This window comes from Lipotes vexillifer, unplaced genomic scaffold (assembly GCF_000442215.2).
Source record: "Lipotes vexillifer unplaced genomic scaffold, Lipotes_vexillifer_v1.1 scaffold519, whole genome shotgun sequence".
NCBI classification, from domain to species: domain Eukaryota; kingdom Metazoa; phylum Chordata; class Mammalia; order Artiodactyla; family Lipotidae; genus Lipotes; species Lipotes vexillifer.
Window position 1 is genome coordinate 320,512 of NW_006773945.1, and position 10,660 is coordinate 331,171.

The window sequence follows — 10,660 nt, forward strand, 5'->3', positions numbered from 1 at the left end:
AATATTACATTCATTAAATTGACTCTAAGGAGATTTTGTAACTAAAGCTCAAAATTTGCTTTCCTGTTCTTTTTCTCATTCTCAGATTTTGCTCAGCTATGTTGTCCAATATAGGTAATCAGAGGCTGCAATGGGATTAAACAGTAAGATAAAGATAATCCAAACATACTTGCCAGGATGAGAAAGATAAAGATGTTCAAAATTTTTAAATGGTCTCTTCTATCTCATTTTAAAGTTCCCTGGGAGAAAATAAAGTGAAAGAAAGAAAGAAAAAAAAAAACCCAATCTGAATCCCTCTACTCTTAGGAATAATTCAAAGCCCTCGATTCTTAGGTTAATAGAATTCTCTTTAATTTTCTTATTCTCCTCTTAGCCAGGAGGGTCTCATCCCAGTGTGTGTGTGTGTGTGTGTGTGTGTGTGTGTGTGTGTGTGTGTGTGTGTGTGTGTGTGTGTGTGTGTGTGTGTGTGTGTGTGTGTGTGTGTGTGTGTGTGGAGTCATGTTTCTTTGGGCAGCTACAGCCCAGGCTGTCTCTCCAGCAACGGGAGGGATTTCCTCAGGGCTTTTCAATTTGTACTGGTCTTTCCCCGAGATACTTGAAAGGGTCCAAAGAGTTAGTACCTTGGATACACAATATTATCACAGCACTACTGCTACACTCACAGAAAGTTAAAACAGGCCAGTCTTCAATCCTTAGGGCAGGAATTCCAGTCAACATGTCTTCCAGTCAACATGTCTTCCTTTAGGGTTGCTGAAGACCTTAACAGACACTCATCTGCAGTTGAGAGAAAGAGGGTGGGTGACAGATACTGTCTTGGTTGCATCTGCAACAGGACGTCGGTTTATTTCAGTTGTCCACAGTCCACAAGGATTTGTGAACATACATTCACGGGGGGAAAGCATCCACCACAGGTTAATTGTGGTACGATGGTTACCATATATGGGAGAAAAATGTCTCCTTTTTCATAGAAGGGCATGAGATACGTTTATCTTCTTCCTGCAAAGTCAGGCATTTGTAATTCCTTCACAAGGACTTGTTTGATTTGCATTCTTTGCCATCCAGCATTTTCAACATTTCTTCATTTCAAGAGTCCCTCCAAACTTTGCATTTCTGCCACCCCAGGCTACACTGATTTCAGCTGCTTGAAGTGACTTGGGCCAGTGGTCTGCTGCTTCAGATGCATTGCATTCTCTGGGTTCTCAAAGATTTCCTAGGAGAAATGCAAGCACGTATACTTTTAAGGAAATCAACTTCCAGATCTTCAGTTTTCATTTGTTTTCTTTCCTAGAAACAATCCTCCTAATAATACACAGTTTTTACCAGCCCTTCTATTATTTTCCAAAAGAAAGGCATAGTCCTCACCCATCCCAAATCTTATAGTGCATTGCGCCTTTTTGCAAAAACCTTGGAGTGCTAATGGGGAGATAAAACAAAAAAGAAGCCTACATTCATGAACCATAAACCTTTAGGCCTCCATGTATTTCCATGTTTTTAATATTTCTGTTGAGAAAAGCATTAGAAATTGTGTATTTTGTCCAGTGTGCAGATTTTCTGAATCTAGAAATGTGGTAGAATGGTAGTGTGTGTGTTTGTGTGTGTGTGTGTATGTGGGTATTGGAGGGTTGGTTGTGAAAGTTTCCAATTTATCTTATCCCTTCTATTTCCATTTATTCTCAAATCGTGCATACCTCTTGAGGGACATTCTCCTTAGACAAAGCAAAGAGAGCACAGGTAGGACAAATCAAACACTCAAAATGGTTTCCGGGGGGGGCCCTTTTTTGTGTGTGTGTGCGGTACGGGGGCCTCTCACTGTTCTGGCCTCTCCCGCTGCGGAGCACAGGCTCCGGACGCGCAGGCTCAGCGGCCATGGCTCACGGGCCCAGCCACTCCGCGGCATGTGGGATCTTCCCGGACCGAGGCACGAACCCATGTTCACTGCATCGGCAGGCGGACTCTCAACCACTGCGCCACCAGGGAAGCCCTGGGGAGCACTTTTTAAATGCAAGCAATTCCTTTCCGCTGTATCTTATGCTCAACTCTAAGTGATGTCTAAAGGTTAATGATAATGATTCTTTTAAATGTAACTGGAATATTTTTGAGAAAGACCACATTTTTCAAGATATACTGGGTAAAATTCACGGATACAAGTTTTGCATGATTTTTCTTTTCAGATTTGATGCACATTATTTAAGGCAGCAGTTAAAGACTATTTTGTCAAAACATTTTATGAAATATTTACACTAATTTCTACTTTCTGTTAGCAAAAGATATAATTAATTGCTGGCAGCTGGACTAATTAGATTTAAGTATAAATACTTTTCTCCTTTAAATACGTAGAGAAGTTCGATCATAAGAGCTGCAAAAGGACTTCCCTGGTGGCACAGTGGTTATGAATCCACCTGTCAATGTAGGGGACATGGGTTCGATCACTGGTCCGGGAAGATCCCACATGCCGTGGAGCAACTAAGCCCATGCGCCACAACTACTGAGCCCGTGCGCCACAACTACTGAAGCCTGCGTGCCTAGAGCCTGTGTTCCAAATAAGAGAAGCCACCGCAATGAGAAGCCCGCGCACCGCAGTGAAGAGTAGCCCCCACTCGCCGCAGCTAGAGAAAGCCTGCGCATAGCAACGAAGACCCAACGCAGCCAAACATAAATAAATAAATAAACTAATTAATTTTTAAAAATGGTCCACATCAAAAAAAAAAAACATACCTTAAAAAAAAGGAGCTACAAAAAACAGTCGAATGATTTCAGATATTTTTATTCTCAGACCTTATTTAATTATTTCCTGAAATAAACACCAAAGTTCAATACATATACACATCTATTTACTGAAGGAATGCAGTGGCTTTTATCATATTTCCAGATTTATAATTACTTTACAATGTTAGCTATATATTACTTTGCATTATGAAAAGTTTAATAAATTGTTTTATCTTGGCTTTAGAATATACACAAGTAAATCAAATTTTATTTTAAGTCTATATTATTTTAATATTGACAGTTTTTAGCATTTCTCCTTACAGAATGATTTCCAAAATTATTTGTCAGCATTTTTTAGCATTTCTTGGAACACATTTTAAAAAATTTTTAATTAAAAATGAAGTCAGGTCTATATTGAGAAAAAGCTAAGTTGACTTGGCTGATTGGCTTGGCTTAAAGAATAGTCTTTGCCAATTAGGTTAGAGGGCGGGTATTTTCCATAAATTAAATAAGCAAAAGCTGTAGCTTCAAGTTTTTTATTTGAAACACACAAAAATATTTTATTGAAATTGTATTGTTAATGAAATTAATAATATTTTGATTTTCTTAATCCTTTCTGAATAATTTGGATAATCCAAGGTGCTCCAAGTGAAAGAGTTGTGGGTATAATTAAGAGTTACTTAATATGTCTTGGTAAAGTACTTCTGGAATTCTTCCCAGAAATTGAGACAAGTGAATGAATGACTCTAATGATTGGGTGACAAATGTTTTGCAAGTCAAATGGTTTCCAGTTCTTTGCTTCTACCAATTTATAGGTGTTATCAGCTGGCAGATCATTAAAAATAGTGTTTGATGATAGATCACTATATGATTACATAGCTCAGAATGTGCTCAAAGCGTGAGCAACTTGGCTATACATACTCTTCCCATTCCTCTCTTCACGGGATTTATGGGAACAAGAATTTTCAGGATTTACATCTAAAAATATAGCATTAAGCCAATATTCAATCATGGATAAATGAATTAGAAAACCTACAAAGTTTACAAAGCCTCATTCATCTCATTAGGAGATATATTTATGATAAAATTTTAATTTTTATGATTTATAATTATCAAAATTTATCATCTATGTTGTATTGACCAATTGTACTGATGATAATTGTAATACTAATTCAAGCAAGGAGAGATTATTTTTAAACACTTAGAGCCTTATAGTCACAGGAATTAAAAGAAAATTTCAAATTTCAATGATAAGCATGATTAAGTGTGATCAGTAAAATACTTTGAAACTTAAATGTATTACATTAAGATAAAATTCTGAGGGAGAATGGGGATGGGAAAGTAAGTTTAAAGATGAAAAGAAAAGATGCAAAATGTTCAAATGTTAAAGAGATTGTGCATGTAATTTTAAATGGATGATGATGGTATCAAGTTGTTTTGGTATTTAGATTTCATGGGATACATCTAAAAGAGTGATGTAATCATTTTATTTTAGTCAATATTTATAGTCTGCTGGAAATTACATCCTTTCCAACTTTGTTCTTTAAACTTATGATGCAAAATTTTACCTGTCAAATTAAAAATGTGCAAGGGGTCATATATTTTTAAAAATTCTTTTAGGGTTAAATGAGAAAAAAAATTGACATAGGATACACAGGCACTGTAGTTCTATAATATGGCTGCTGTCTCTGCCTCTCGCTGAGGATTGCTTAGGCCTTAAGACCCTGTCTTCTAGGAAGGGTTTTCTTTTTTCTTCTTTTTTTTTTTTTTTCTGTTGTGGTCTCTCCCGTTGCGGAGCACAGGCTCCGGATGCGCAGGCCCAGCGGCCATGGCTCACGGGCCCAGCCGCTCCGCGGCATGTGGGATCTTCCCGGACCGGGCCACGAACCCGTGTTCCCTGCATCGGCAGGCGGACTCTCAACCACTGCGCCACCAGGGAAGCCCCAGGGTTTTCTTGTTGTGCTCCTGAAGTCTGTTGCCTTATGCACCTACCGAGAACCCGTCCCTCTGCCATGTGCTTCTCCGAACACCGTCTTCCCATACCTTTTGACTATTTCAGTCTTGAATAACATTTTTCTGCTATAACTTTTTTTTTTTTTCCAGTAATGAATTATGTCTGCAGTTTTCTCTCTCCCTGTTAATCCCCCACTCCCTTCAGGGAGACTCAGCTGAGTTTCTCACCTTTTGCTCTGCTTCTCATGTGGGTCTCTTTCCTTACCTAACTCACAGAATGAGCACTATTTACTCATCTGAGCAGCATTCGCACTTTGACTCCTCTTTCCTTTCTGACACATTCTTTTGTTTTCCAAAAGTAATCTTTTAGATTTTAGGATTTCCCTTATTGGGAGAAATGAAATCAGTTAAGGTCTGGATCTGCCCTAAACCTTTAGTTCTAAGTGATCTTAGCCATTTTTGCCTCTCTAAATTGGATATTCCCACCCAGGAGATATTTTCCCATCAGACCAGTAGCTAATCCAAGCCTGGATTCAGTTATTATTTTGTCTGTCTCCTCTTTATTATGTCTAGTCTTTCTGAGCCTTTCTCCAAGTCCTAATTCATGCATTTCTCCAAAATGTTCTCTTGGGACACAGGCGATACTATATCCTTATGTTAAAACCTTTTCACTTGAAATTTATCTAGTAATCCTTTGAATATTTCATGCTGATCTCTATAATTTTGTCCTGTATCTAGAACTCTATTAACACAACAAACAACTCTAACAACAATTTTTAATATTATATCTCACAATGTTAAGGGTAGAGAATTTCAGTAGGGCTTGGCTGAGTAATTCTTCTGCTCCCTATGGCATCAGCAGAGGTCACTTGGAGGTATTCAGCTGGCAGATGGTTTAGAGAGTCTTAGAAAGCTTCATCACATGTACGGTGCTTTGGAGGGGATGGCTGGAAAGCTGGTCTCAGTTGAGAGTAATTGATCAGGGGTCCTACACATGGCACATGGCATCTCCAGCATGACAGTCTCAGAGTTATCAAACTTCTTATCTGGTAGCTTAGGACTCTGAAAAGAATGTTCCAAGAAGCCTGAGTGGCAGCTTCAAGGTTTCTTATGACCTAGCCTTGGAAGTCCTGAAACGTTACTTCTACCGAGTGCTGGCTCCTGTTGATCAAGGAAGTCACTGAGGCCAGCCCAGATTCAAAAGGGGGGGAATTAGAACCCACCTCTCTATGGGAGGAGTAGCGAAGAATCTGTGGCCATCTTTAATCAACCCATGTATATGTAATCCCTTTGCATGGCTGGGCTGCCCTAACTATATCTAACTATGGAGTCTCTATCTGAAACTTTAGAAAGAGGCTTCACAGTATTTTCCTGCCTCCTTCTGAGGAACTTATTCCAGGCTGATGTTTGAGAGTCTACCCCTGCTGATAAATTTCACTGGGCTGCAGTCACTCTTTCTGATGGAGAAACAAAAATATATCCCCCTTTTCAAATTCTTTATTTAGAGTAGTTAGATTGTGTGTATCTCCTTAACCACCACCACCACCCCACCACCCTTTTTTTTAAATCCCTTTCTCCTCTTCTTCAAGATCCTATATTTTTTTGTTTCGTATCTGCCTGGTCTGTCATGAAAAAATTCTGTCATTCAGTTTAATCGGTCTATCTTCCTTTATTTTGTTTCCATTCTTTCACCACTCTTCTCATGATAGAAGCTGAAGCATATTTTTGAAAATTCACCAATTCCTCCTCGATTACCTGAAAAAACTTGATTTTAGAGACTGTGTTCATTTGAAACTAATACCAAGATCGGATTTGATAAGAAACATCTATGAAGGATAAAGGGAAGGAAGCAGGAGAAGGCGGTGAAAAACCATGTTGCAGGGCTGGTAACTGAGAAGGAAAAGGGGGAGGAAGACTTGAGTAGGAAGAGATGGAATTTTCAAGCCAAAGTCACCTGTGAGAGGAGTCCCCTGCCTGCAATCATGGACTCACAGCAGTGCCGCTGCTGTGCCAAGTCACAGCTGGGAGTAGCTCAGGGGAAGTATGGCCTCGGTAGGAACATGGTGGTGGATCTAGGTGGGGCTTTCAGTCAGCTCTGCCCCCTGCAGCAGAAGCTCTGGCTGCCACAGGGCAGAACATAGTAGATGCTAATGGAACCCCGGGTGGACAACTGTGCTCCAGTTTGGTGAGAGCTGCTCATGAGGCTGGATTTCCTCCTTGTTTTGAGACTTCCATCTCCACTAGTCCCTGGGAGGTCCTGCCGGCACTGAGGGACATGGATTCACTGACTTTGGTAAATAGGGAGTCAGATTCACAGGGGTTAAAGTCTAACGCCACCAAGTACCATATGTGTAACCTTGGGCAGATTTCTGTGTCTCAGTTTTCTCAACTCGGAAGGAAATCTTGAACAAAACTTTTGAGAGCCCTTCTAGCTCTGACGCCTTCCAGCTCTGACGCATTGTGATACTTAGAGCCTTGATGATTTCCGTGGAGCCTTTGATTTCTTTCCAAATTTATCCTTGTGAAAAGGATGTTTACAACTTTTCATTGTCAGAGAGCTGACTCACTGAGACAAGTCTGAAGTGTAATTATGGTATATGTGAGTATAGACGTTAACAAGAAATTATCCTCAGACATAAATGGTCTAATAGCAGAAAATGATTGCAAAAGACAGTGGGTTTGAATAGTTTAACATAATGCTAATTTGCTTCAAGTGCAAACACTAATCAGGAACATTAGGTAATTATCATTTAGGTACAGGACCCCCCTATATGAAATCTGCATTTTCATGTTAGCACTGATATCACTTATATAACTGCTTACAGCAAAGACAGGGAATGATTCTAAGTACATTCATTATACAGATTTGCAGTGACAAATCTTGGTTATTAATTTTACCTTTTGTTAAATGTCTTACAAGCGGCATCTATCCAATCTTAGGAAATAATTTTTATATTTAATGTAGTTGGATTAATTACACACAATCTTAGACTGCTATATGTTGAAGATTGGCATATTGCTATGTGTGAAGAATTCTGAGTTTGAATAAAGAAGAAAAATGGAAGAGCTATTTACCTTGAGCCTCAAACCCCTTTAATTTAAATCATTTTACAAATGGGGAAACTGAGGCCTAGGGAGTTTATCTCAATTGCCCAAGATCTCAAGATAAAAACTGCTAAGAATTTTATTTTGCTTCCGTGTGCCAGATACCTTTAGAAGTTCTTTATATATATTAGCAACTTTAAAAGATGGGTACAACAACCATAAGAGATAGACGCTGTTATTTCTGCTGTCTTACAGATGAGGAAACTAAGGTGCAGAAGGGCTGAGTGACTTGCTCTAGGGAGCTTAGAAGTGGCAGAGCCAGAATTTGAACCCAGGCAGTTTGGCTCTGGAGTCCATACTTTTAACCATATACATACTTGCTCATCAATATAGTGTGTTAAAAAAGGCAGGCTGGCACTGGAACTCAGGTCTCCTAGTTTCCTTGTGTCTTTTCCATAACACCAGTATGAATTTGAAACAAATCCATTTTAATATTTTAAAATAAACACGGCAACTGAAATTGCACAAGTGGCTTCCCAGAGGTCCTACTTTCTCGCACGAGGCTCCCAAAGGCAAGTCTCCCCAGTCTCCATCTCCACACGTCCCAGGAGAAACTCAAGCAATGAACATTAATTAGCAGGTAGGAGTCATCTATAATTGATGAATCACAACCTTCAAAACAAATGGCTGATTATGAAGTGGTTTCAAGTTACGTGAAAAGCTTTTTCCCAGAAATAAGCTAAACTCTTCTAGGAATAATCTTCGTATCCCATTTGTTGATGACTTTTCCATTTGCTCTTCTTCCTGAGCCTCCCAGGGTCCTGTGCTTGGTCATTCCTGGCCCTCTTAACCACCAGCCTTAGATCCTTCAGCTGTAATTAGTGGCATTCCTCACTGAGCTACCCACTCTTTGACAGGATTCCGGGTTGCTGTGTTGGCCTGGCTGTCCACCTAAGGCAAGTGTCCTCTGAGCAGGGAGATACTGCAGAGTAGAATGTTTCTCTTGACTCATCTCCTGAACCCATCACCCAGCTGGACTTTGCCATTAGCTAACGGCCATCCAAAATGAGCAAATTCTTTGGTCATATCTGTAGCAACTCAATGGTTTTCAACTTGATGGTCTGTTTATTTCACTGATGGTTTCTGTTCTCATCAGGAGCCAGTAGAATAGCAAAAAGGTGCTTGCTGAGCCCATCAGTGATGAGAGCTGATTTTCTGATTGACTAGAGCGGGGCGCACTGGTTGTCCATGCCCCAGGGGTATGAAATTATCCCCTATTTCTGAAATGTAGCTCAGACCTCATCCTGACTCATGTCTTTCCCTAAGTTAGAATTAGAACCTCATCACCCCCATCATGGGGTAGTGGAGATGGGGCAGGATTACAGATTTCAGGACACTCTTGGGTATTCCATTAAGGAAGGTGAGCAGAAGTTAGATGAGTGAGTAACCATCAGACTTTGTTCTCTTTTCTTAGGCACTGGTGAGAAAAATCGATGCTTCGGACAATATCTACACCACAGAGTCCACCACAGGGAACCTGTTCAGCCTGACCCAAGAGGGGGCTCCCTTGTGCCGCATCATAGCCAAGGTGAGCTTCATGGATGGGGGCCAAGGTGATGGGCCTGGGGAGAGTGTGAGGAAGCTAGTTTGGAGGGGACAGCTGGCTTAGGAAGCCTGTCCTGGCTCTAGCATTTGCTTGTTATGTGACCTTGGAAGAGTTACCTCCCCTCTCTGGGCCTTGGTGTCTCCATCTTTAATAGTGGCTAACTCCTCTGATTTCATTTCCCACTTGAGGCAAGAAGATGGTGCCCCTGGAGCCTCTATCATCTTTCTTCACGAGGTGTCTGTTATAAATATCAACCCTCCTCCCTCATCTTCACATATCCCACCAAACCCAAACCAAACATACCTTCCAACTTAGGTTCTTGGCTGGATCTTAAAAATGCCTGCTGTCACCGCACTACGACATGAAGGAAAGACAAAATTGAGGGCAGTGGTTTTCATTAATTACACGGGAGCTGTAACTCATTAGCTTCATGGTCAATTTGCCCCTGCACTCATTCTAAGTGTTGGATCCAAACACTTAGAACAAATATAGGCAATTGGTAGCTCCCTAGGGGGTTTGCTAAGGCCTTCTGTTTTATTTTTGCCTCCTTTTTTTTTTTTTTTAAACTTGAGAAATGGCATTACCATTGGGGATAGAATAGTGATCTAACTGGAATCAAAGTTATATCCTTCAATAGACTTATGATGTCAGTCACAAGAAGATGCTCCAGCTCTGTGGTTCCCAGTCCTAACCCTGCATCACAATCCCTCAGGGAGCTTTTGGAAAACACAACACAAATGGTTTGCCGCCCTCCAAGATTTACTGAGGTCCTGGGGTAAGACCTGGGAACCCACATTTTAATAAGCTCTACAGGGGATTCTGAGGCATGGCCACTCTCAGAATCACTGATCTAAGCCTTTAAGGAAATCTGGAACAGGAGGGTAAATGCTTGTCAACTCTGGTCAAGGGAGAAGTAAATTGTATGCAACAGCAATAGCTAACGTTTGAGGGTGCTCTCCACTGTGCTTGATGCCTTGCAAACGTTATTTCTTTTAAATCATAAAATCATCCAAACAAGTAGTTACCATGTTTTTCCCATTTATAGTTGAGGAAGTGGTTTGAGAGGCTGACTCAAGGTCACATAACTGATAAAGAGTGGAGTCAGAATTAGAACCCAAGCCTCTTTAATTCAGAGTTCATGATCCTAAAGCCCACAGTGGTGACTTCTGGTTCAATCCTTGGCCCTTCAGCTTCTTGGGCCAAAGCGTGACTCAGAAGTTCTCAACCCTGTAGGCATATTAGCATCACTAGGGAGCTTTAAAAATCTCTACTAGTGGGCTTCCCTGGTGGCACAGTGGTTGAGAGTCCGCCTGCCGCTGCAGGGGACACGGGTTCGTGCCCCGGTCCGGG

General features: G+C 40.8%; 1 protein-coding gene across 2 annotated transcripts in view; it reads left to right on the forward strand.

Moving 5' to 3' along the window:
- Positions 1–10,660, forward strand: part of INSC (INSC spindle orientation adaptor protein) — a 129,264-nt gene that overhangs the window by 68,845 nt on the left and 49,759 nt on the right. For both annotated transcript variants that reach the window (XM_007448577.1, XM_007448578.1), the window contains one exon: positions 9,179–9,292. In XM_007448577.1, coding sequence (XP_007448639.1) covers positions 9,179–9,292 — 114 coding nt within the window. The remainder of the gene's footprint in view (positions 1–9,178; positions 9,293–10,660) is intronic.